This window comes from Vulpes lagopus, chromosome 7 (genome assembly GCF_018345385.1).
Source record: "Vulpes lagopus strain Blue_001 chromosome 7, ASM1834538v1, whole genome shotgun sequence".
NCBI classification, from domain to species: domain Eukaryota; kingdom Metazoa; phylum Chordata; class Mammalia; order Carnivora; family Canidae; genus Vulpes; species Vulpes lagopus.
Genome location: NC_054830.1, coordinates 64,141,565 through 64,167,143, shown reverse-complemented (window position 1 = coordinate 64,167,143; position 25,579 = coordinate 64,141,565). Strand labels below are relative to the sequence as shown.

At 60.3% G+C, this 25,579-nt stretch overlaps 2 protein-coding genes across 3 annotated transcripts in view; both read right to left on the bottom strand.

The window, feature by feature from the left end:
• AKNA (AT-hook transcription factor) overlaps nucleotides 1-7,531 on the bottom strand; it is a 50,526-nt gene extending 42,995 nt beyond the window's left edge. The window contains exon 1 of one of the 2 annotated variants that reach the window (XM_041763122.1): nucleotides 7,497-7,531. The gene's annotated coding sequence lies outside the window, so the exon portion shown is untranslated. Of the gene's footprint in view, nucleotides 1-6,550; nucleotides 6,635-7,496 lie in introns of those variants that run through there. The other variant, XM_041763123.1, reaches the window with a different exon arrangement.
• Nucleotides 7,532-12,122: 4,591 nt separating this feature from the next.
• The window catches only part of WHRN (whirlin), an 82,789-nt gene continuing 69,332 nt past the window's right edge, over nucleotides 12,123-25,579 (bottom strand). The window contains 5 exon segments of the mRNA XM_041761356.1: nucleotides 12,123-12,987; nucleotides 13,248-13,370; nucleotides 13,870-14,051; nucleotides 15,845-16,388; nucleotides 17,638-17,709. Coding sequence (XP_041617290.1) covers nucleotides 12,805-12,987; nucleotides 13,248-13,370; nucleotides 13,870-14,051; nucleotides 15,845-16,388; nucleotides 17,638-17,709 — 1,104 coding nt within the window. The 3' untranslated portion in view covers nucleotides 12,123-12,804.

The window sequence follows — 25,579 nt, the reverse complement described above, 5'->3', positions numbered from 1 at the left end:
TCAGGGTCAGGCTGTATCTGGCAAAGCCAGGGCCACAACCAGGTGCCCTCATCGCAGCAGCCAGGCCAGCCCTCCCCTCCCCTCCCTGCCTCCTCCCCACATCTGGGTGGCGGGGCTCTGGCTGCGTGGAGCAGAGCCAAACCCTAATGAGGCCCCTCCCTGCCAGCTCTGGCGACCATGTGGGCCATTGTGCGAGGGGCGGGCTCCCCTGACGGCCTGTCACTCACTCTCCCACCCTCCCTGGTCATTAACCCAGGCAGCACCGCCAGCAACCCATCAATGGCAGGTGGCTGCCGTCGCCAGGCCCGCCCCACGGCCCCCAGATAACCCCAAACCCATCTTAGGGGCAGGCACCTAACACCAAGGAAGAGAGCCTCCGAGCATCGCCTTGCCCCCTGCCCCCCAAGCCTTACCAACCCTCCTCCCTGTCGCTGCTTCCAGCTGTGCCCCCTCCAGGCACCCAACTCCGCCCACAGGCCAAATCCTACTTAACCGAAGCAACTTGTCCCCAGGTGACCTCATGACATCGCCACCCTCCAAACCTACCCCTCCCTAGTTTGGCCCACCCCTTGCCCAGGTGCACAAGCCAGAACCGACCGTCATTCGGGACATGTCCCTCTCCCTTATGCCCCATAAGCAATCCATCATCGACTCCTCAGTCTCACCAGAACCTGTCCCATGTCTGCACCCACGTGGATGGGTGCTCCTGCCACAGCCTCTCCTGGGAAGCTCTGCCCTGGGGTCCCTCCAATCCATTCCTCACATGCACCACAGGGACAGTTTCTAAACCAGGAGCCTGCAAGCACGGATCCTGCCCGCTGCTCTGAGAAAGACCCCAAGAAGGCGCTGCTCCAGCCTCTCCCCCACTCTCCGTCCTCCCTGCTATTCCCAGGACAGCCGCACGGTGCTCCCCATCATCACCCAACCCCACCTCTTCTCCCTGGGACCTCCCAGGCCACCTGTAGATCTCAGTCCCAAGTGCCCTCCTCCGGGATCGATTGGGAATTAGGCTTCAGGTCTCTTTCTGGCACCGGGAACTCTGAAGTACTGGCCATCATATCCCCAGTGCCCAGCGCAGGACTTGCTGCCTCACAGGAGAAGCACAGTAAATACACGCGGGATGACCTACTGACTCGAGCGGGTCGCCCGCACCTGGCTGTGGCCCCCGCAACCCAGGCAGGCTGGCGTGACATCCCCATTTTACAGGTGGGTAAATAGAGGCCCCAGGAGCCTGAGCAACTTGCCTGCAGCCACAAAGCTGGTGAGCGCCAGGGGAGACTGAAGCACACAGCTCTGCCTCTTAGCAACCATGCTCGGTGCTCACACTGAGAGACAATTAATACCTGAGCAGGATGAGACTGGGAGTAGAGCTGATTACCAGCGAGCGGCAAGCCACAAAGCCAATGTTCTAACCTGATAATGGAGCTCTGCTTGCACACACAGCCTTTCGGGGGCTCCTCTAAACTGCTTTCTCGGCCTAGCACTAGATGCTTTGGGGAAAAGCCTTGGGAAGGGGCGGGACAGGAGTGTGATGGCGTTGACAGGTGAGGAAACCGAGGCCCGGAGATGGGGAAGTGAGTAGCTCCTGGCCACCCAATACCGTCCGGCCGCCAGGCTCGAGTACTCGTACCAGCAGCACGCCGCATCCACACAGCCCTGCCTGCCTGACCGCAGGACCCAGCACCGTGACCCCCCCATCACCACCACTCAGCCATCCCCTCCGCCCGCCCTCCACACTCCTCCTGAGCCCCACCTAAGGGCCTGGCATGGTGACCGGACTGGAAGGTAGGTCTGCCTTCCCCCCAAGACTTCCGGGGCAGCCCAGGACACGGCCCGGGACCCGGATGGGCACTGCTGCTTTTTGGCACCACGTGCCCCGAACGCTACAGTGGGACCACGAGGCTTTCCACGGGGGAAAGCAGCGGCTGGCGCCTTCAGAACTCACGGGGCTCCCTTCCTTGGGAAAGAAATGAACACCCTCCCGAAGGTCACGCGGTTCTTCCAACCCCAGTTGCTGAATTTACCCTGTCGTTAAAATCCACAGGGAATCTGGGTGGCAGGTGAGGATGTGGGGAGCCAGCCAAGAAGAACTGGGGAGCTGGACACCCAAGGTATAGCCTTCCCTTCTCTTAGGAACCGTGGGGCTTAATGAGATCATCTCTGAGGTTATCAGAAATGACCTTCTAGCACTAAATCTTCTGGGTTCTTTGATTCCGCCTGCCAACACAGGTGGACATGCCATGGTGATGGGAGGCCACACGGTACAGGGGTTTATGGAGCATGTGCTTCGTGGGCAGAGACCTCCAGCTTCTCTTTGAAAGCTGTGTGGCCTTGGGCAAGCGGCTTAACCTCTCTGAACCCCAGATTCTTTTCCTGTAAAATGAGGGAGTAATAGTGACTTCACAAGATCATTGGGATGATAACGAGACTATGTACATAAAGTCCTGGCCCACGGCCCAGCTGGCACAGAGCTCATGAATAAATGACTTTGGCCAGATCTGTGAAACACCCAGATGGCCTGCTCCCCGCAGGACCGGGTCTAATTTTCCTGGCTCCAGAGCTTCCCTCGTATCAGCCACAGCCCTCGCTTTGGGTCTTGTACAGAAAGGGGGATGGCCAGGTCTCCCAAGTGGAGAGAAATGCTGCCTTTTCCCTGGGACCCTTTTCCCTGTGGCCCCCAAATGATCGCAGGGTTCACCAATCCAGATGGACACCGTGTCTACTGCCTGAATAGTGAAGGAGGAGAGGAGGCAGGCCTTCCTCAGCCAATCAAGACATGGGTTACGAGGAGGATGTGGCCATATGGAGGAAAACACACACATGTACACATCTCTGCACACACAGACACCCACACTCTTCAATTCACGCTTTGTGAAAAGAGTGCACCCCCCCCCAAAAAAATGCATAATTTGTGCCAGGAATTCATTGCTAACAGCAAAACTTCATCATGCACCTATTACGTAAAGGCCTTTCCGTGGATTCGGGTGTCCTTTATTTAATTCTCGTGCCAATCCGAGGAGGCAGGAATTAGCATCCCCATTTCACAGGAGAGGAGGCTGGCTTTGAACCAAGCTGTCTGAATCCAGACAGTACAGTCTTAATCATTTGCGACTGAAGCTTGCAGTACGTGAAAAGATCGAAAGCAATCCCAGTGTCCAATAATAGGGGATCGTGGAAAAAAAATTATGATATTTCCACTCAAAAGGAATCCTACAGGGATGCCTGGGTGGCTCAGCAGCTGTGCGCCTGCCTTCGGCCCAGGGCGTGATCCTGGAGACCCGGGATCGAGTCCCACATCGGGCTCCCTGCATGGAGCCTGCTTCTCCCTCTGCCTGTGTCTCTGCCTCTCTCTCTCTCTCTGTGTCTCTCATGAATAAATAAATAAAATCTTAAAAAAAAACAAAACAGTAAAATAGGGAGGAAGAGAAAACTGAAGGAAGAAGGGAAAAGGGAGACCGAGAGGGAAATGTTTACAGTGATTAGAAGCAAGTAGTATAATAAAAGGTAAGCGTACTCTTTCCTTCCATGGGTTTTTGAAAAATCATAGTTGCTATACAAAAAATAGTAAAATGAATATTTCCTGTTCCTTTTTTTTTCAAAGATCCTGATTTTTTAGAAAGATTTTATTTATTTATTTGAGAGAGAGAGAGAGTGAGCATGTGAGGAGGGGGTGGGGCAGAGCAGAATCCCAAGCTGACACCTAGCTGAGCTCGGAGCCCATGGCGGGGCTCGATCTCATGACCCTGAGGTCGTGACCTGAGCTGAAGTCGTGAGTCCGCAGTTTAGCCAACTGAGCCACGCTGTGAGCCGACTATTTACTATTCTGAAAGAAAACCAACAAGCAAAGTAAACAAAAGCCTCCACCCCATATTTGGCCAGTGCATCGATCTGATGAGACCTGGGGCATGCCCCGCCTCAGTTTCCCTGCCTGTGCAAGTCAGGAAGGGTGGCTGAGCCCTTTGAGGCCCTTCGGAGCACTGACACTCTTCGTGACATTCTGTAATTCCCTTCCCACGCTTTCTCTCTTCCTCTTTTTGAACTTTGATACTACGTGCTCTTTTCTGCACATCGAGCCATTACGCAACACGTGGGAACATATGAAAATCACAGAAGGGAAAGGAAGCGATCCCAGCCTTAGCCACTCTTAACATTCTGGGGTAAGACACGTGCTCTCTGATTGGATCCTCATGATCAGGCATTTAACAGATGAAGAAAGGCCCAGAGAGGTTAAACCACTTGCCCATAGTCACACAGCACATCGCAGGCAGAGTTGGAGCTGCAGCCACAAGCCAAGCATTACCCTCCAAATGAATCCTTTACCTGGGTGGGGCTGCACCTGACGTGGGACTCCGTCCCGGGACTCCAGGATCTGAGGCCCTGCCTGGTCCTTGGTCCTTGGCTGTGGACTCAAGACTCCGAGAAGATTGCCAGCGGGGCATCCCGGTCTGGCTCTGATCGCCAGCCTCTCCCCCAGAATAGGGAATGCTGGCGGGGGTCTAGGGGCTGGCTGGGGACCAGGCCGGGGAGCAAGGGGGCGCTCCTGACATTGGCACCGGAGTTTGGCCGGCACGGGGTTGGGTTGGACGTTGGAATGAAGGAGGGACCCAGGAGTGAAAAATGTAAAGGGTGTGGACAGAAAGGCCTTGGTCCAGGTCTGGTGGCTCTTCTAAAGCCCGATGGCATCCTCATCTGCACGGAGGGCAACACCTTCCTCAGGGGTGAGCCCGTAAAGTAAGGGGACCAAGTGTTCACACGGCCTAGCACCCGGGAGGGCCTCAGGAGACACAGGAGGGGAGCTGTTGGCCTCCTCCTGGCCCCCAACTCGGCCAGTACCTCTTCCCAGTCTCCCCGCCCCTGGCGCGGCCTCCCATCCCTTGGACACACCCTGCTGGTGTGGGAAAAATCTTCCCAGGGCATCGTTCTGGCCAAGCCTTTCCCTGCTTACAGAACGCTGACGTCTGCCGTCACTTTCGGGTTCAAGGCCAGACACTCTGGCCCCACAATTCAGGCTCACGCTGACCGGCTGACCGGCTCCCACATCCGACGGCTGCTGCACTGCACAACTCACGTGACAGCCTAGGGGCCTCCTCTCACAAAGGTTTCCTTCCCCAAATCCCACACTTCGGGGGGAGCTGCAGGAGGGTGAGGGCCTTCTGGCCTGGCACCCCTGGGGCCCCCTGCACTGCCGGGAGCCCTCCACCTCCTGGCTGCCCTGCAGAGCAATGCTGGCCTTCCAGCCCACAACACGCGTCACATGCAGCTCTCGGAGAAAAAAAAAAGGAAAGAAAAAGCTTGATTTGTGGCCTGATTTCCATAGTGTAAATACCTGTATTATGGCCAATTTCAAGCTACCCAGTGTGCTACCGGGGGCTTAGCACTGGAAACATGCACACAATCAGCTCTCCCAACATGACGCACCCCTGCACACCCCAAACTAAGGACCAACTAACCCCCGTGAGAAGCTGTGTGACCTCAGGCAGGTGACTTAAACTCTCTGAACCTCCTCAGTCTTCTCGGGTCTCTACAATGAGGACAGTAACAGCCCCCACTTCACGGCGACGACGATGTGAGCACCTAGTTCTAGAATCTGGATCAACAGCAATGCGCCAAACGTCCGCTACGTGCAGGGTGCCGTACTGGGCACCCAGAAGGTGACTGGCGACAAAAGCTCCTGGCCTCCCGGACCTCAATCACTGCAGTAAAACCCTTGGCGCGGTGGCTAGACTGTTGCAAGCACTAACCCAGCTCTGGTACCCAGGAGCGTCGGGACTCCCTTTCTCTGGGCCTGAGACGCCTCCTCTCCAAACGTGGGATGTGACCTTCTAGGATTCCACCTCCCTTCGGCCTGGAAGCCACACCGGAGTGGCTGTCACCGCGCCCATTTCAGCGAGGGGAAAACTGAGGTGTTCAGAATGGAAGCTGGGTGCGGGATCCAAACCAAGGGCTCCTAACTCCCCGTCCCCGGAGCTGTCCCACCCCCCAGGACTGAGGAAACATAATAAGGACCTGGCATTTGCTGGGTCATTCAGCTGGAGGCTTTAAAAATACTTTCTCCCCGCCCCCCAGCCCCGTCCCTGGGGGTAAATTGAAATGTCCTTGGCAGAGGCACCAGTTTCCAAAACCCGCTCTCAGCAGGACGGCGGCCGTGCCCAGGAACACCCCCAGCTCCAGGCTAACCCCGGGCACCCCCCCACCCTGGGCTGGTGGGAGCTGATGAAATCCCCTTGCAAGAAGGGCTCCCAACACGTGTTTCGAATGCAAAGCACTGGACTTGGGGAGGCGAAGGCCCCACGTGGGCCCCTCTTCCCTCCTGCAGAAGAACCGAGATGGCCCCGGACAATAAACTCAACAAGAACCCAAGACACCGCGGGGTCCATCCCCCTGAGCCACACTTAGACCCCCTCAAAACAGATGGGCAGCGATGCTGCTTTCTTGACACCGCAAAACCACCAGCCAGTAAAACCCACCAACTCCAGAGGCGGCGCCTGGGGAAGGCAAAAAGAAAAAAAGAAAAAAAAAAGGTCTCGGTTAGTCCCTGCAGGTGTCTAACCTCAGCCCTGAGGCTTCGGTTTCCAGGCTCTTCAGTTCTAAAGGACAGAAACAGTGTCTCTTTTCTCTGCAACCTGAGTTCTCTGTGCAACCGCCCGGGTTTGCCGTCCGCCTCTTGCCTTCGCAGCTTGATGGCTGGGAGCTGGGAGCCGCAGGTAAGGATCCTCTCCAGCCCGCAGGGTCTTCCCACAAAGCCGCGGCAAGGGGCAGGGAAGGGCCTCCCCGCGCAGCCGCTCACCCCGCTGTGCGCCTCGGGCCTCAGTCTCCCCATCTGTGCACCCGGACAGCCTGGCCCCATTTCTCAGTCCGTTCCAGCTCGCAGCCCCGTCAGCGCTGCCCACCCCCGTGCGGGCCCTGCCCCCCACCCCGCCCCGCTCCCCCCGCCCCCTCCGCCAAAAAAGAGGAAAAGAAACTCGCGTTAGGCGTCCGGGGAGGGTGCGCGGCTCCGAGTCGTCAGGCTACGCGGGCAGTTGCCGGGTGAACCGACCTCGCGCAAATCCCGGACTGGTTAGTCCCACCTCCCGGTAACCACAGCTACCCGGGCCACACCCGCAACCCAACACAGCCCGAGGCCCCGCGAGGACCAGCCCGGGCTCCCCGGGGACCCCTCCCCTCCCAGCCGCAGCTGGAGACAGAGAAAGCCAACGCCCCCATTGTGCGGAGGTGGAGACTGAGGCCCAGCGGAGCCCGCGCGGGACGCAGCCGGCGGGGGGGGGGCCGGACCCCCGCGCCCGCCCGGCGCCCCCGCCCCCTCCGGGAGCCGCGCCCCGACTGCTCGCGGGCGCCGGGGCTTCCCACGTGGGAGCGGCCGAGAGCGGCGCGGCCCCCGGGATCGCAGCCCCAGGGCGCCGCCCGCCGCCCTCCCCATTCCCCCGACCGGGAAACTGAGGGCCGGCGAGGGGCCGCCGCCCGCCCCGGCCCCGCCGCAGCGCCCCCCCGCGCCTCACCTGCCGCCGCGGGTTTCCTGGACTTGAGCGGCAAACAAAGGCCGCCAATCCCCGCGCGGGGCGGGGCGGCCGCTGGGCCTAATCCCCGGGGCGGCCTCTGACGGGCGGGGCGGGCCCGGGAGGCGGGGCCTCGGGCGGCTCCGCCAATCGCGGCCAGGCGGCCTCCTGCGGCCCGCCCCCCGGAGCTTGACTCCGCCCCCTCGGCGCTGTGGCCCCGCCCACTCGCGTCTGGGACTCCGCCCCCTCGGCGCTGTGACTCCGCCCCCTCGACGCTGAGGCTCCGCCCCCCGCGCTCCAGCGCTCCCAGCTGGGAATTCGCGGGGCTCCGGGAGCGCGTGTGCAGGGTCGCAGCAACCGCAGCTTTCGCAGCCCCCACGGACTGCTTCAGAGCAGTAACAAGAATCTTTCTTTTTTTAATTTATTTTTTATTTTTATTTTTTAAGATTTTATTTATTTATTCATGAGAGACACGGAGAGAGAGGCAGAGACACAGGCAGAGGGACAAGCAGGCTCCCTGCGGGGAGCCTGATGTGGGACTTGATCCCAGAAACCTGGGATCACGTCCTGAGCCAAAGGCAGATGCTCCATCACTGGAGCATCACCCAGGCGCCCCAAGTTTTTTTTTTTTTTAAAGATTTTATTTACTTATGCATGAGAGACAGAGAGAGAGGCAGGGACACAGGCAGGGAGCCTGATGTGGGACTCGATCCTGATGTGGGTCTCCAGGGTCACACCCTGGGCTGAAGGCAGCGCTAAACCGCTGAGCCACCGGGTTGCTCCCCCTTTTTTTTTAATTTTATTGATTCATTCATGAGAGAGAGAGAGAGAGAGACAGAGGCAGAGAGACACAGGCAGAGGGAGAAGCAGGCTCCCCAATGCGGGACTCCATCCCTGCACCCCCGGGATCATGACCTGAGCCGAAGGCAGGGGCTCAACTGCAGAGCCACCCAGGCGTCCCATAATGAGAATCTTAATAATAAACTTTTCTTGAGCTCTTCTGTCTGTCAAGAACTGTTGTAAGCTCCTCCCATGCTCCCTCCTCTCCCCTGAGATGGGTGGCCCTGGGCATCACCTTCCAGGTAGGTTCTCAGCCAAACCACTATGAGCAAACAGGAAAACTCTGGTCTCCAGACGGACAAGAACGTGCCCAGGACAGAAACGATCCGCTGTCCACCGAGAGCTGGCCTGGAAGGCGTGTAAAGTGTCACAGTGACCTCGGCTCCCGCCCCAGTTCTGCCACTGAACTCCAGGTAAATGGGATCCCTAAGGTCAGCCTCACCAGGGGATGAACAAAGCGCCGAGCCCAGAGGAAAGAAACCAGTGGCACTCGCTTAGAGAGCTCCTCCACCAGCCCTATTTCACAAGGAGGCTGATGGGGCCCAAGACGGAGACTTTTGCTGTTGGGGTGGGGGGGAATGCATCCAGCCACTGCATCCAGCTATGTTGCAGCTAATTCTCTAAAAAGCTCTCCCCGGTTCCCTAGGGATTTGAGGCTCCCTACCTGCTCCCAGTAATAATCACAGCAGCTGCTTCTGTTCAAAGCGTACTCTGCCAGTGGCAAACATTTTAGCGAATCCTTATAATAACCCACAAGCCAGACGAAGGCGATGCTCTCCATTTAAAGATGGTGAAAAAAAAAGAAGAAAATAAAAATAAAAATAAATAAATAAAGATGGTGAAACTGAGGCTCAGGGAGGTTAACTTGTCCCAGCTCACACAGCCAGGAAATAGTAGAAGTGGAATTTGATTCCAGATGTCAGACTCTGAAGTGTGGACCCCTTGAGCGGTGTCTTTCTTGTTCTCTATCCTTGTACTCCTCCCATCGGGCTATTCTATCCCTCACCCTGCTTTTTCCCAAGCAGAGGGAGCTCCAGGTAGGTTGAAGGCCACCTCGGCACTAGCTTGCACAGGCCCTGGCTCAGGCCAAAACCTCACCCCCTACCTGGCTTCTTCATCCAGCAGCAGACCCAGGGATTCTCCAGCAGCACCGGCCCTACACCACCCCCTGCCCAAATTCTGGCATCATGAACAAAGATGTGAGGGCCCCTGGGTACATCCGACCAGGGTGGACCTCTGACCCCTCCATCCTCCATTATTCAAAGTTGCCTTAACCCAGGGTTATTGGGTCCCTTCAGAAGACAGCAGGATACATGTTTGTGCTTGACTTTGTAATGTGGACTTCAGGCAGCCATGGGTCCAAATTTGGCCTCTACCATCCACTAGCTTATGCAACTTTGGGCAAGAACCTTGACCTTTCTAAGCCCACTGGCAAAGGAACTTTAAAAAAAATGGTTTAAAATTTCCCTGGGTGGGGGACCCTAACACCCAATGGGCCACAGCCCCGGAGTCAGGCCCAAGAATTCTAGAAATGACAGTTCCAGAAACTCATTCTTGTCCTACTTTTCCAGAGTTCAAACTTGGGGCAGTGGGCAGCAGCTGCTGGGAGCTTCCTTGTCTCCCAGCGTTGGACCGACCGAGTGGAGAGATGGCTGGTTCAAAGCACGGGATGTCACCAGGTCACAACCTGCCCAGAGCTCACAGAGCAGGTCAGCGGCTGGCCTGAAAATCACCCTGGGGCTGGTGATAGATGAAAATCTCTTGGTTCAGAGCAAGGTGCATGAGGACTTTCATGCAAAGGGAGTGGCGTTTCTAAGGCCAGAGGGCCCTTGGTTCACTGCCGCCATCATCCGGACAGTGATGATGTCTGGATGTCATCCAGGGCTGAGTCTGAGCCTGCCTGAGCCAGGTGCTGGGGCCCACGCACAGCACCCGGCCTCCATCAGAGGCACGTAGCAGTATCCCCACTGCACTGGTTTCCGGGGTTGTTGTAACAGATGATCACCACGTCATGGCTTCAAACAGCCCTAATTTGTTCTCTTACAAAGAGAGGTCAGAAGTCCAAAGTCTGTCTCACGGGGCCATCCTCAAGGTGTCAGCGGGGGAGGCTCCTGCTGTCGGCCCTGAGAGGAGAACCTCTTTCCCTGACTCTTTCAGCACCTACTGGCTGCCTGTATTCCTGGGCTGGTGGTCCCTTCCTCCATCCCCAGGGCGCATCCCAACCTCTACTTCCTCATCCACAGCACCGTTTCCTCCTCTGCGTCAGGTCTCCCTCTGCTTCCCTCTTACAAGGACCCTTGCGATTCCATGGGGTCCGCCCAGAAAAGCCAGCTCAACCTCCCCATCTAAATGCCTTAATCCCATATGCAAAGTCCCTTCATCACACAAGGGAACATCCATATAGTCCAGGAACCTGGATATCTTTGAGGTCATTATTCGGCCTACCACACCCCATTTCCAGATGGGGGAATTTGGGCCTAGAAAGGTGAGATCACTGACCCATGGTCATGCAGGTTTTGGCATCTGATGCCAGCAGATCTGGGATCTGCCTCCAGGTGGAAGTTACTCCCTGCACAGGTATTGGGACTGGGGAGGAGCATGAGTCCCCCAGGAGGGACTGGGGCTTCTGGGATGCTGGCTGCTTCAGAGGTCACGCACGTGGAATCCACGGCTCTGGCCTCGGGCGGTCTCCTTGGGCTGGGAAGGGGAAGCAGCTAAGAGCAAGATCTGCTGCTGGTGTATGGAACCAAACTGCCCCTGACCCACCTCTGGCTGACCTCTGAACACAGGGCTGGACAAAGCAGGCCCTCTCCAAGTCCTCTGTCTCAGAGAAACCCCTAGGTTGAAGGGAATAGGCACTGGGGCCGTGTAACCCATCGTTTCCCGCCCCCTCCCTTCCCTGCCCTTGTGTTTCTGCTTCTAACACCCCGCCCTTGACGCCTGAACTGCACAGGTCAAGAATGGGAAGAATGGGAATGCTCCCCCACCTTCCCCTCCCCAGACCTTATCTATCCAAAGACTGACACCATGAAAGCCCCGCCCCCTTGCCACCCAATGGGGACAACTCTGGCCCAACCTGTACTCCAGAGACCCCTGCAGAATCAGACTGCAGCCACCAATCCCACCCTTCTTGGCTTCCTCCTTTTTCCCCCTCCAGATTTCTCCACTCCCTTACGGGCTCCGGGCTCTGGGGAGGGAGGGAGTGTGGCCTCAATGAATCACCTGCACACAAATCCTCACCACACAGTCAGCATCTGGGTTCCACCCTAAGGCAGGCCACCTCCCTGTGCCTTAAAACATCCGTGCACATTGTGCATTCCGCCCCATAACACACTTGTGTGCTTTAGTTTATTTATTTTTAAAAGAGATTTTATTTATTTATTCATGAGAGACACAGAGAGAGGCAACGACACAGGCAGAGGCAGAAGCAGGCTCCCTGCGGGGAGCCCAATGTGGGACTCGATCCCAGGACCCCGGGGAATCACACCCTGAGCCAAAGGCAGGTGCTCAGCCACTGAGCCACCCAGGGGCCCCTCCTGTGTGCTTTCACTTAAAGGTATTTTCTGTGAATAACCAAGAAGGGTGCCACAGGATGTGGGCGTGGCTTGGGTGCCCCTGCACCCCCACTGTGCATCCTGCGTTGAGCCCTGGGGGCAGGGGAAAGGCCGCAGCTGCTGCTAGGTGTTGCTCTGAGCGCCTAGCATCTGACCGACCCACCCCTCTTTGGTTGAGCAATCAGAAACCCCAGCCCCAAAGGCAGGCCACACAGCACGCTGGGCCTCAACCTTGTTCAGATTTCTTTATTGAAAAATTAAAGTCATAAGCTCTGTATATAAATACGCTGACATCGCTGGTCACCTGCAAGGCCTCTGGGATAGGCTGGGGGCGGGGCTGGGAACCTGGGGTCTTGGGGTCCCCAGGGGTGAGGAGAGGGAAATAAATAATAAATACTATAGGGGGATGAGGAGCCAGGAGGAGAGGGGGTGAGAATGGAGGGGGGGGGTTGCTTGATGCTTATTTGTGGCACTAAAGGTCCTGCAAGATGCCCCCCTGGCTGGGGGCCGTGTCCTCGAATTCTCATGTGACCTCACTCCAGATAAAGGCTCAGACAACCTGAGGATGGGCCAGGTCCTAGCTGGCGGGGGAGGGGGACACAGTGCCCCCTCCCCAACCCAGGTAACGGGCCCTGGCAGGCCTCTGGTGGACCTTCTCTCCTTCCCGACACCCATGCTTGTACTGAGCGCCTACTGTGTACCCCGGGCATGGCACCGGACCCCAGCCTGACCTTCTGTGTGCCTCACCCGGCTTTCTTCTCCTGGTTCTGGGCCGGTGCGCCTGGAAAGAGTGGGGGGATGTCTTCCTGCTACCCTGGCTACGCAGCCCTGGCCCTCGAGGAGCTTATAGTGCTGGGAGGGAGGAGGGACCGGGGCCAGGGACTGGGCAGCAGTGGGGGGCCTCCAGGCCTCAGCCTCTAGAGCATCACGTTGAACTCCGTGACCAGAAAGTCGATGTAGTCTCGCTCCTTGGTCTTGAAGGCCTCCGCAATGATGCGGGCCGCCTCCCGATGCTCCTTGCCCCGGAGCGTCAGCCCGTTCACTTCCAGGATCACGTGGCCCACCTTGAGCTGCCCACAGTTGTGGGCCGAACCGCCTCGCTGCAGGGGCGAGACACAAGGCCGGGGTGTGTGAGGCAGCTGGGGGCGAGGCTGGGCGGCCTCAGACACCCACCGGGTCAGGCCCGGCACCGCCAAGCAGCCTGCAATCTGGGTGTCCACTGCCCTGATTAGGAAAACAGGCTCAGTGAGGGGCAAAGGGCCTGGCTCTGCCCGCGGGTGCCGGGTCACCCCGGAGATGGCGAGGGAACGGCCCTCGGGGGTAGGGACAGACCTGTCAAGCGGAGCCCGTGGAGGGGTACCTGAATCGTGACGATCCGAGGCAGGGGCTGGCGGGTGTTGGCGCCACCCTCGATGGCAATGCCCAGGGTGGCTGCACTTTTCTTCACGCGGACCACGGTGGACGTGGGCTCCAGGAGGCCAGGCTGCAGGTGTGAGCAAGGAGACCAGTGCCTGAGGCCTGGTCAGCGTTCAGGCCTGGCTGGGTGGGGGGGCGGCCTGGCCATGACATGCACCCCACCCCCGGGGTCACAAAGGCCCAGACCCCAGCCCAGTGCTGGGAGCCGCCAGTATGCTAGCGCTAGGCTAGGAACTGGTGTTAGCAGATCTCTGATTGCTACAAACCCCGAGGCTCAGGAGGTTAAGGGCCGGCCCCAGGCTGCCTGGTGGTGGCGCTAGGACTCGGACCCGGGCCTGACTCCCTTAGCCAGGACACCCGCTCAGAGCCGAGCTGAAAGGCCCTCAAGACCTAAACTGGGCCCCCAGACTCCTGATACAGTGTTCACTCCGGTACCCACATCCCTCCGGTGATGGGGGCTCACTTCTTCCCCGTGGTGGTCAAGCTGAAACCTGGTCGGGGACCTCCTGTTCCCCTCTGGGGCCTGCTTTCCCCTCGGTCCTCTGTATCCCCTCCTCCTCGCTCACCGGTTTGGTGGCCCCCTCTGCGGTCCTCTCGTTCCTAGGTGGCTCCTTGCTACTCCTGCTCTTGGTGGATGCGATCTGTCTGCCTCGGCCCGGGGCGCTGGCCTCTGCCTCACCGGCGTCCACACCGCTGTCCTCGCTCAGGGTCTGCCCACTGTCCGAGAGCTGGGACAGTGTGGAGGCTGCTGGAGGTGGGAAACGGGAGGAGAGTGGTGGTTTATACAGGTGGGGTGGAGGAGGGCTTCCTGGAGGAGGTGACAGAGCTGGGATGCTGTGGGGATTCCCCAGGCATGGACTAGGGAGGAATCCAGGGTGTCTCTCCACCACTACACCTGTTCTTCCAGCTGGGCCTGGCCCCACGGCTGCCAGGACTTCTGCTCTGACCCCCTCAGTCCTCAGCCCGTGGCGTAATGATGAACATGGAGGTCAGGAGGCCAATCCAGCCCACAGATGTGGGTCATTATTATTATTATTATTATTTTTAAACTCGCACAATGCTGTCAAATCGTAATGATGGATGAGCACATGGATGTTAGAATATTTTGCACAAAAATTAAATCTCTGGCTTCTCAATAAGACAATGGAAGCTTTGCCACACCTGGTCTGTACCCTCCACGACCCAAGTGGCCTGAGCTGAGCAGTGGGCACATACCCGAGCTGCTTTGCCGCGTGCGTGATGGCTTGACCCCTGAGTCTGAGACACTCTAGAGTCCAGCAGGTCAGGCCTGACTCCCCTCTGACCAGCCCGAGCGACCCCGGGTGAGTCACATGGCTTCTCTGAGCCTCCCTGGCGCTGTTCCACGCCGCCGCCCGTCTAGCAGCATTATCACCCAGACTAATTAGATACGACGTGTACAGTGAAGCCCGCAGGACAGCAGACTGGGCGCTAGACACTGCTCCGAGGTTGCTACGTTCTGTGTCTCAGCTTTTTCCTCTGTAAAATGGGGATAACGGTCCGGCCCTGCAGGGCTGCTGCTGGGAGGGATAGAGGAGCTGCTAATACAGGCAGGGGCCCCTAGAACCGAATCTGGCACACAGGAAGCCCTGCACAACAGACAGCTCGATGGCAGGTGGCGCCTCGGGTCTCCCTCACCACATCCTGCCTGCTGTCCCCCTACCTGCCCTCCCTCACCGAGCTCCCGAGCCCAGGGACCCTGCACTCAGCACCCCAGCCTGCCCGCTGTCTGGCACACAGCAGGCGCTCAGTCCGCAGCCCTGACCTGGCCTGCCGCCTTCCCTGGCCACCGCGGGCCCCCTGTAGCCCTCTAGCCACAAGGTGGCAGCAGGGTCCAGCAAACTGCACCCAGCTTGCCAAGGGGAGGGAGGAGACCTAGAGCCCACCAAGGTTCCAGGCTTCCTGGGAGCCGAAAGCCAGCTTTACACTGCCGTCCACCCCCTCAGCTGGACGCCCTCTGCAAACTCTGGGGCCGCAGCCTCGTCCCAGGGGTCTGTGAGGTCGAGCCTGCACGCTGACCCTGCAGCCCCCCGGATCTGGAGACTCCCAGGGGTCCGGAGACAGTCATTTCAACACAGGCCTTTCCCCCAGCACTTGCCTTGTGCCAGGCCCCGGGGACAGAGGTCACAGAGGTCACCCCTGCCCTCACGGGGGGCTGCTGTCCCTGGAGAGACTGTCGGGGACTGCAGGGTGGCCAGGACTGGGGGTGCTGGAGAGAGGAGCCCAAGCCTCCCAGCGACCCGGCGGGGCTGTCACGGAATCTCCATCCCACGGCTTGTCCGTGGTCACCCGGTTTTTCAGTGGCAGCACTGGGGCTCAGGACCCTGTCCCCGGGGCGCTCTGATGCCCCCCGGGCCACGAGCAGGGAACACCTGTGCTACAGCACGCTGGGCGCACACCGGCTCCCACTTTGTGCCGACGGACAGCCCACCCCAGAGCTGCTGGGAGCCCCCCACCCCGGCCCTCTCAGCAGGTGCCCCGCAGCCCAGCCCCGGGGCGGGAGGGGGGGCGGTCGGTACTCACCGCGCGTCTGCGGCAGCGCCCTCACTTCGTTCACGTCGGGCTCGCTGTCGGGCCGGTGCACCTCCACCATGACAAAGTGCTGGTTCGTGCCCGTCGCATCCGGCCGGCCCGAGGGGGAGGGCGGCGGGAGGCAGCACCCGGCCGGCGTGGCCTCTGCAGGGGGGCTCTTCAGGTGCGGGGGTGACCGGACGCGCGGGAAGGGGCCGATGGGGTGCTGGTTGACCAGGGCCAGGTGGGCGTCCAGCGGCCTCTTGGAGCCGGGGTTGGCGGGGGACACAGAGGCATAGATGGGGGAGGAGGGCGGGTCTGGGGCTGCCGGGGCGCCTGGGGCCGGTGCGGTGCCCGCCGGTGGGCTGTGGGTCCTCGGGGCCGAGAAGACGATGCCCGAGTGGGAGGACGCGGACGAAGGGGGCTGGACGTCCTCCTGCGCTGGCTTCCTCCGCTGGGTGGGCGGGCGGCCGTGGCCTTGGGCCAGGGGCGGCGGGGGAGGCGGCGGCTTGCAGCCGGGCAGCCCCTCGGAGCCGGAGCCGGCTTTGACATCATCCTGCCAAGAGACCCAACAGGAGTAGAAGGAGTCAGAGCCCATGGCGGCGCGGCGGGGCGAGGCGAGGGCCCCGCTGGAACTCCGGCCTGCTCTGTCAGCAACCGGCCACGCCGCTCTGAATAATGCAACACCCCAGTGGAAAACTTCTCCCCCCCACCTCGGCAGCTGATAAGCGTCGGGATCTTGGCGGGCGTCTCTGGGGATGGCATCGTTACCTTTGGGACCTGAAGCTCTTGGCATCAGCCAGGGCTTGTCACAGGGAACAAGACTCAATTAGAGGTGGATGCGGAGAATGGAAAAACAACAACAGGGGCATCTCCTTGGCTTTTCTTTTTAGAAGATTATCATGGCTGCTAGAGATTGGAGATGTGCGGGATTAGAGGGAGGGAGGACGGATAGGCGGGGACAGTCCCCTGGGCTCCAGGGCTGCGCGGTCCCGGGCAAGGCACAGCCCCTCTTGGAGCGCTGCTCTGGGCCGTGGGGAAACCCGTGCCTGCCCAGCAGAGGTGTGGGGACGTGAGGAAGCACACGTGTCACGTGTTCACAGGTGCCTGCCATCCAGCAGGTGCATGGTGAGGGGCGGCTGTGGGTACGTGGGTCATTGCTCTCCCCCCTCTGCCTAGGCCAACCTCCGACACTCGCAGAGCTCCGATGGCAGAGCAAGCATTGCCCCAAGTGCTTTGACTTCAATGGACTCACGTGCCCCTTGCCACAAACTCGTGGGGTAGGTACTCTAGTACTATCCCCATTTTACAGAGAGGAAAACGGAGGCACAGAGAGGTTAAGGAACTCGCCGGAAGTCACGCAGCCAGTGGCAGAGGTGGGATCTGAGCCCAGGCAGCAGGCTCCGGGGCCCAAGCCATTCAGAAGTGATTTGGGTCAGAAATTGCCAAGTGATGCTGCTGACGTGTGCACAGGGGCCCGAGGGGACGAGGTCACAGGTAGCCTCCATTTCCAGTGTGGTCAGACGGCCACTCACACACTCGTTAGGACAACGTGCAGATAACGAAGCCAAAGTTAACACCAGCTCGGCAAACAAACAGCCCGAGTCCCCGCCTCGCATCCCCCGAGCGAGCGGAGAGCGGTCCTGGGACCTGCCGGAGAGGCGGAGGGACGCCCCTGGGCCCAGGCCCGGGGCAGGGTCTGAGGGCCCCGGTGCCCCCCTGTGCTCTGCCGGAGGAGCCGGCCGCCAGGGCCTCCGGCAGGCCCAGGGAGGGCAACACTCAGTGCAAGAGCCAGAGGGTCTCACCAGGGAAACGTCTGGGAGGGTGTTCGTACTGCCCTGGACAGCCTCACCAGTTTCCTCGAGGTCCAGAGTGTTCTAGAAACGGAGAAGAAAGCAACGTGAGCAGATATAAACTGGAGAGGGAAAAAGCAATGCGCCCTCCGGGACTCCAGAATCCTCCCTCCCTGCAGCTCACGCTTGTCCCCACACGCCCCACCCTGGGGAAGCTGACACGTTAAAATTAATGTTAATTTTCCTGCCGGTCATTCTGAAATCAATTTTTTGTTTGGGGCTCTCCAGGCCTCCCCTGAACCCCCTGGCGATGCTGTGGGGTGGCTCCGACCGGGACTGGGGATTCCCGAAGCTGGGCCCCGGGTGCCCTGCTCCACGCGCTCCCAAACCCAAAGGTGCTCCTGGCAGCAGCCCCAGGAAGGGGTGACAAGGGCAGGACGCAAGTGAGAGGTCAAGTCTCTGTCTTTTTTAATGTGAATAGTTTCAACTGTGAGGCGGGCGGGAAGGTTTAAACAAAACTTACTTCGCAAAAACATGCCCATTTCTTGCTTCCTTCTCTAACTCACCGGAAGAAGCCTCACGCCCCCTCAATCTCCGGGTCAACCCCAGGAGGCCGGGCAGTGCCCCTCTAGGGGTCCCAGAGGGGAGCCCAGGATGGCAACGAGCCCCCTGCGACCAACGCCTGGCTCACGTCTCAAGTGCAGCCGTCAGTGTCAAGCAGCCTCGACGCCGGACTGACGAGGAGGGCCCGGGGCCCCAGGGGAGGTGAGACCCCAGCCCGGCCTTCAGGAGCCTACAAGCGGTGGGTTGGACACAGGCAAGCAAGGAGGAGACTGCGCACGGAGCGAGGACACACAGGCACAGAAGCGGATGGGGAGGGGCCGTCAAGGAGGGCTTCCTGGAGTAGGGAGCGTGGCTGACAGTGGAGAATTGCGGGCGAGCGGGGCAAAGGGGGGAAGGACGGGGTTTCAGAGGGCAGGGCGCGCAGAAAGCGGGAAGGAGGCAGAGAATCTTCGAGCACTTCCACCCGACTCAGGCATGGATGGGGCGGCTGGGACCTGAGGCTGCGGGCAGTGGGTTGCCATGGCGACATGGCCCCAGTTTGTCTTCTGGGAAGATTCCCTTTGCTCACTTCCTCTCCAGCCACAGCAGAGCAATGCGGGCAGGTCGGGGCCTTGACCCACGCGGCCTGTTCCCTGTGCCTGCAACAGGCTCCGCCTCAGCTACCACACGGCCCGCTCCGTTCTTACCTCCTTCAACACCTTCCCCGGATACCACCTCCTCCAAGAAGTCTACCCTGACAACCCCCCGCCAACCTGAAACCACAACCCTTCCCTCCTGCCCTGCTTTATTTTTCTCCTTCTTACTCTGATCACGTCCTTCACCCAGCAGCCCTCAGGATGTAACCCTTGAAACATAAATCAGATCATATCACTCCCCGGCGCATAACCAGGGTCTCCTTCCATGGAGAAAGTTCTAAAGTCTGTACTCATCGAGCCTCGTGACTGGGGCCCTTTCTTGCTACTTCTCCAACAGGATGGGATGGTTCCTGCCCCAGGGCCTTTGCACTCACTGCTCTCTCCCTGCCCCCAGAGACTCGCTCCCTCACGTCACTTAGCTCTGACCTCAGCGAGGCCTTCCAGGACCAGCCCTGTCTAAAACAGCACCCCTCCCCACCTCCACCCCCACCCCTGCCGAACCCCTGACTCTGCTTCATTTTTCTGTATAGGATGTATCAGTTATATTATCGATCTGTTTATTGTTTGTCTCTCCCATTAGGATAAAACCTCCTCCAAGGCAGGACTTGGGACCACCTGGTCCCTACTCCCTCCTCAGTGTTTCGGATTGCTGCTGCTCGATAAATATTTACTAAGCAAATGAATCCACGAGTGAATCGATCGATGGTGAATGAATTCATCGATCACTGGCTGTCACGCAGGAGGCCCCAGACAATGAGGCCAGGCAGCCCGTGCGGATCATCGTGGAGAGCGTAACGGTGGGGCCTGAATTAGGGTAGAGCAGTGGGCAGGGATGGAAGGGGCTCCAGGTGCCAGAGTCCCTGGGCCACCGGCTGCCAGGTCACTCCACACTCAGCCCCATCTCGAGTGATGCTCCTTGAACATTCTGGGCGGGAGAAGGGCATGTAATCATGAACACCCGCCATGGGAACCCACCCCCGAGACACTCCGCCCTCCCAGCCCGGAGCCTTTCCCACCCAGGGCTCTTTTTCTGGTCCTTTGACGTCCGGGGGGTGGGGGGTACCATCAGGCCGAGACACCTGCTTCATTTTACCAACAAGCTGAGGCATACGTGCAAACTTCAGCGTCCCAACCCCGTTCCCTGCACCGTGTCACAGGAAGACGCTTCTGGATGCAGAGATGGGAGGGGTTCCTCGGGAGGGGGAGTGACGGGGCTGCTCTCCCCCCCACCAGGGGAGTGGCAGCACTTTTGGCTTCTACAAGATCACACCCGGCTCCTCTGCTGCTCACAGCCACGGGGCGGGGAGGGGGGGCAAATCACAGACGTGCCCGGCGCCGTTCCCTCCTCCGCAGAGTGGGCTGACGGCCGTCCCTCTCTCGTGACGTGCTCGGAACAGGGCCTGGCACAACCCACGAGAGCAGGTGACTGTCGTCGTATCAGAAGCTTGGGACCTGGCAAATCTGCCCCAGTAAGCCCAGAGGCTGCAAAACCCTGCCCTGGCCCACGTGACTGCTTCAGTGGAAAGGAAACGGCCTCCAAAACCAGGCCGGGTCCAGCGCTCCCCGGAACCGGTACAGCTGGGCACCCCCAGCCGACCCGAGCCGAGGTAGACGGCGAGGCAGGGCTGGTCGTGAGCAGAGGCTCATGGAGGCAGCCCTGGCCTCTGCAGCAGGCACGACGGGGATCAAGGGCCGACGGCTGTCTGTCTGCAGGAGGGCCAGGCGGCGCCTCTGCCACACTCAGCCGCTGCCACCTGCCCCCGGAGTCAGCCCACAAGCACCCTGGGGGCTCAGCTGACGTCAGAGATGTGGGACCCTGCCCTGGTCTGGCTCGTCAGGAGCCTTGGGCCCTCATTCAGCCAATGAGCATTTATCAGGCAGCCGTGGCTCATGGGGATAAACGACGTGCAGGTCACCGCGTCCCCAACACCCGCAGAGGGCCATGCACACAGTACGTGCCCGTGCGCTTCCGCTCAGGATCACTGATGGGGGTTGTAACGGGGCCCCTGGGAGGGACGGGAGGGATCCGGGGCCCTGACCACACTCCAGAGCAGGTGTGGCTTTCTCAGCAGCACGGCAGCGAGCGGAGCACAGCGGGCGAGGCACCGGGCCCTTCTACGATCTCACTTGCTTCTTCATGTGAGGCGCACCCCACGATCCTCCCTGGCTCGCAGCTTTTAGATTTTCAGCTCAGAGAGGAAGTGACCTGTCCAAGGCCATGTGGCCAGTCTACCGCAGATCAGGTTTTTAACCCAGGTGGGGTGGCCCCAGAGCCCAGGCTGCGGTACCCTGACCCCAGAACCTGAGAGGGCCCCGACACTGTGGGAGCCAGAGGGCCCTGGGAGCGCCCCTCACCCAAGTGCAACGGTAGGGCCATCCCTGGCCCCTGGCCTCGGCCCTTCTTGGCGGCAAAGGGCATCCTGGAGCCAGCTCGGGAGGCAGGGAGGGAGAGTCGCGAGGTGAGGGTACGGAGACCCAGCCCTGGGAGGAGGCCTCAAGTGGAGCAAACGGCAGACGGGTCGCAGCCCGGCCCCGCCAGACTCCATCTGCCGGATCCAGACGCTCAGGAGCCCCGAGGCCCCGAGCCATGTTCCCTGAGCCTCTGAAATAGCTATGGACAGCAGGCGGAGAGCCCCGGGGAGGCGTCAGCAGAACCGCTCGAGGAACGAGGAACGGGCTTCCAGAGGAGGATCAAGGTCAGAGCTCACGCAGGAGCCCGCCCGCCCCGCATCCGGGCCTCCTCCTCCTGCGCCCGTCCCTGCCCGCTGCTTGGGGGCCCCCCGTCCTGCACCCACCCAGGCCACAGACCGGTGGCGGAGGGCTTAGACTCAGTGGCTCCACTGGTCCTGCTAGACAGCCCTTCATCCGTCTGTAGCTGAGGTTGCGAGGCCCAGAGAGGGAAGGCCACCTGCCCAAGGTCACACAGCAAGGACGAGGCAGGAAGCGGGGCCTGTTAGGCAGACGGCTTGCAGCAGGCAGGAGCCAGGACGCCCTCCCGGCTGGCTACTCCCCCCACCTCCCATCTCCTTCCTCCCCAAATCAGCGACAGTTCAGAAAATTCTCCTCCCTTCCTCTCTTTTTGTCTGAGCTGCCCCAGTCAGGGCCCGGATATGCCAGGAGCCTGGTCTGGGGGAGCTGTGCGGCCAAAATAAAATGATGCGATGGAGGGCGATGACCCGTGCTGACCTCCGCCAGGTGGCCTCCTGATTCTGGAAGCGGTGACACTTCCAGGTGACTGTGGCCTAGGTGTCATCTCAGCAAAACGAGCCCCCCCCCCCCCACTGCCCCCGCCACCCGCTCCAGCCCAACTCCCTGGTATCTCAGCCCCTCATCACCACGGGAAGGCTCTTACATAAAGGTGCTATTTTCAGCTCTTTGTTCTTCTTGCTTCTTTACTCTGATGTCAGGACAACAGGCTCCCCCCCCGCCCCACTCTGCCCCAAAATGCACCAGAGGCCTGATGCTATCTGGGCCTTATCCTGCTCTGTCCAGAGGAAACTGAGACCCTGAGTCACAGAAGGTCCTGGAAGGTCACCGAGGGGGCCGAGATGTCTAGCCAAGGCCAGCAGGGAGGGGCAGAGGAGGGAAGGCAGAGAGGGGAGAGGGAGCCGGAGGGAAAGAAGAGGAGGAAGACAGTGGGGAGAAGTGGAGAGCAGGGGATGAGGCAAGCGAGGCGTGGTACTGGCCAGAGCCAGGGCTGGGGAAAAGGGGCCATCACCCCGGGAAGGTCGGGGAGGGGAGGGGACCAGCTGGGTGGAGGCTCCAGTCCTGGAGCTCCTGGGGGCACGGGGCGGGGGGGGGGGCAGTGGGGCTGCCTGGAGTGCAGGGGACGGACCGAGAGTCCAAAAGGATCACGGAGCCAGGCCATGGGGTGCTGGCCACACTGGCGGAGACAGGCTCATCCTCTCCCGAGCTGAAAGTCTGGGAGCTGCCAGGGAAGGGCAGAGGGGTCGGCGGGAGACAGGGTCCCCAAACGGAGGACTGGAACCCACCCTCACCGGCGTGGCACAGGCCGTGGGAACTGCCTCGGCTCCCGGCCGGCTCGGGGCGCGTTTCCCAGCTGCCCGCCGCGGCACCGTGTTCGACCACCCAACCACGCACGGCCCCCAGGCGCCAGCCTCCCAGGGGTCTCAGGGAGAGGCCTTCACTCAGCGACAGACGGTGACCCAGAAGCTCCAGGTCAGGACCGGAGGAGCCCTTAGGACAGGTGCTGGAAAGCAGGGCTCCAGGAGGGATGCGGCGACCCAGGAACCCAGCCGAGGGAGAACACACTGCCCGTGTTCACCAACCTCCAATCCACGTCTAACATTTGCTTCCTTATAAACCGGGGGCAGCGCAGCCCAGCCGGAGACACCGTCACCAACCGAAGTCGCAGGCCTATCCCGTCACATCCCAGATCCCCGTTGTTGCAGACGCCACAAAACCCACTTACGCTCACCCCGGCTTCGCAGGAGGGACGGCCTCGCGGACCTGCCGTCAGACCTTGCCGCCGGGCGTGCGAATCAGCAAGCACCCGGTTTACAACTGTTTCCGTATTCTGAACGTGGCATTTTGCTCCAGGACTTGAGCTGGTTTGTTATGATCCGATGTATTTTCTTTTAAGCATTTAAAACTGCTATTTCGAGCAGGGGTGCCCGGGCTCGCCAGCCTGCCGGAGGGGTCCAGGGCACGGAGAAGGTGAAGACCCCAGTCTCAGGTCAGCATTTACCCTGACTCGCCCAGTTTATACCTGGGAGGGTGCAGGCTCCGGAGGAGCAGGGCGGATCCGTGTGGACTTGGTTCTGTTTGCCGGAAACAGCTTCCAGCAGTCAGTCCCAAGTCCCCGCGCGGGGAGGCCACCGCCCCCCAAAAGGACCGGCCGGGAGGATCGTGGCTGCTGCAGACACCAGCTAAGGCAACGCCGCGGCTCACTGACACCCCCGATGAATTTAAGGCTCTGAAGGTGCAGGGCGCTCGTGTCGAGGCCTCTTAGGGGGGAATGGGCTGTTCTACTCGTGCAGAAAAACTAACTCCAGACTTGCCGTGCCCCCCGCCCCTGAGCACCGAGCAGCCTCCTGGGACAGGGGCCGCGGAGCCCGGCCGCCTGACTGCAGGCGGGAGCCTCGCCAGGTCACCCCACCGCACGCGCCTCTGAGGTCTCTGCGCAGGCAGGGGAAGCATCTTAAAAGAGGCCAACAGGATCTTGTCACTTCCTGGCTGAAGACCCTCAGTGGTGTTCCGGGGTTCCAGGGTTAGTCGACTCTCTGGTGCCTCCTGCTGCTAACTCGGCGCCCTCTCCCCATCACCCCGGGCATTCTGGCCCTCCTGACCTCCCCCAGCTCCTTCTGGGGTCCACAACTCTTGCGCCCAGGGCCTTTGCACATGCCGATCTGGCCCACCTGGCTCCTGGCCTTGTGGATTGCCCGGTTGATGCCAATGACTTCCGAGCTCCGCTCAAACATCCCCCTGACGCCCTGCTCTGCTCACCAGGGCCTCAATCCTCCCCATCTCTCAGGGTGTGAGTTAGGTAGGTGATCTGATCTGAGGCTGCCTCCCCGACAGGACTGGCTAAGCTTCCCCGCAGCAAGTGCTGTGGCCTGAGAGCCCGGCACGGGGCGGGTGGCGGGGGGAGTCCCAGTGGATGCTCGCCGCAGGAGTGGCTGATGGATGAGTCAATGGTTGGGGTCCTTCCTGCTCCCCCACGGCGGGAGGGCTCGCCCAGCAGAGCTCGCTCTGCACCCAGCCAGGGCTGGGCCACAGGCACGGCACAGGAGGTGGGAAAAGATCCTCTGATGGTTTGCTCCCCGTGACAATCAGGGGAAGAGCTGCCTTGACAATCAGGGTCCCTGCGGCCGGAAGGGCCTGAGGCAGGTCTGAGCATCTCCACCCTCCTCTCGCCCCAGAGGAGGAGGACAGAGTGGAGGCCACAGGGGAGCAAAGTGCTGACAGCCACACCCGGCACCCACTTCTCACCTTACCGCGTGGGGACGGGGGCGGTAAGGCTTTTAGAGGCAGGACCCCCGCCCCAGCATCCTCTGGTGGGGCCTGGGGAGCCCCTTTCCAGGCACAGGAGACGCCTGGAGTGCAAACCTCTCAATTCCAAGAGCAAAGGGGCTGTGGTTAAGGCTAGAGACGTCCCAGCTGCCACCCCCGACCCCAATGGCACCTGCTATGTGGGTACAAGGCTGGCCTTGGCCTCTACAACCCCTCTGCCCCGGAAATCCTCTGCAGCGCCCTTTGCCAGCCCTTAGAGCATCCAGGGAATTGGCTCCCCCATTCTCCACACCTGCAAGTCCGCTCCTGAGCTCACTGAATTTTCACGACAACCCACAGATGACTGGTCTTATCAGCTGGTGTACAGATGTGGAAACTGAGGCTCCAAAAGCTGACGTCACCTGCCCAAGGTGACACGGCTGCTACTGGGGAGAGCCAGCCCCGGGCTGCGGGACTCTGCACCTGTGCACCTAAGCCCCCCTGCCGCCGGCTGGCTGGTATCCCGTGAAGGATTCAAGAAATGGCAGGCAGGCCCTGCTTCCGCTCCGCTCGCCTGGCTGACGTGTGCATGGGAGGAATGACATTGTTTGCAGGCAGGACAAATTCCCAGGGCTGGCTCTCTATTAGACAAGTGGAAAAGAAACGCAATTTGTCATCGGGGGAAGGCTGTATCTGATCTCCTTTGATCGATTTTGTCTGGTTTAAGGGAAAAAGCTGCAGAATGAGCCACGTTTAACCTGCGGCTGCTAACTGCACAGCGCGGTCCACGCTCAGTGGAAACT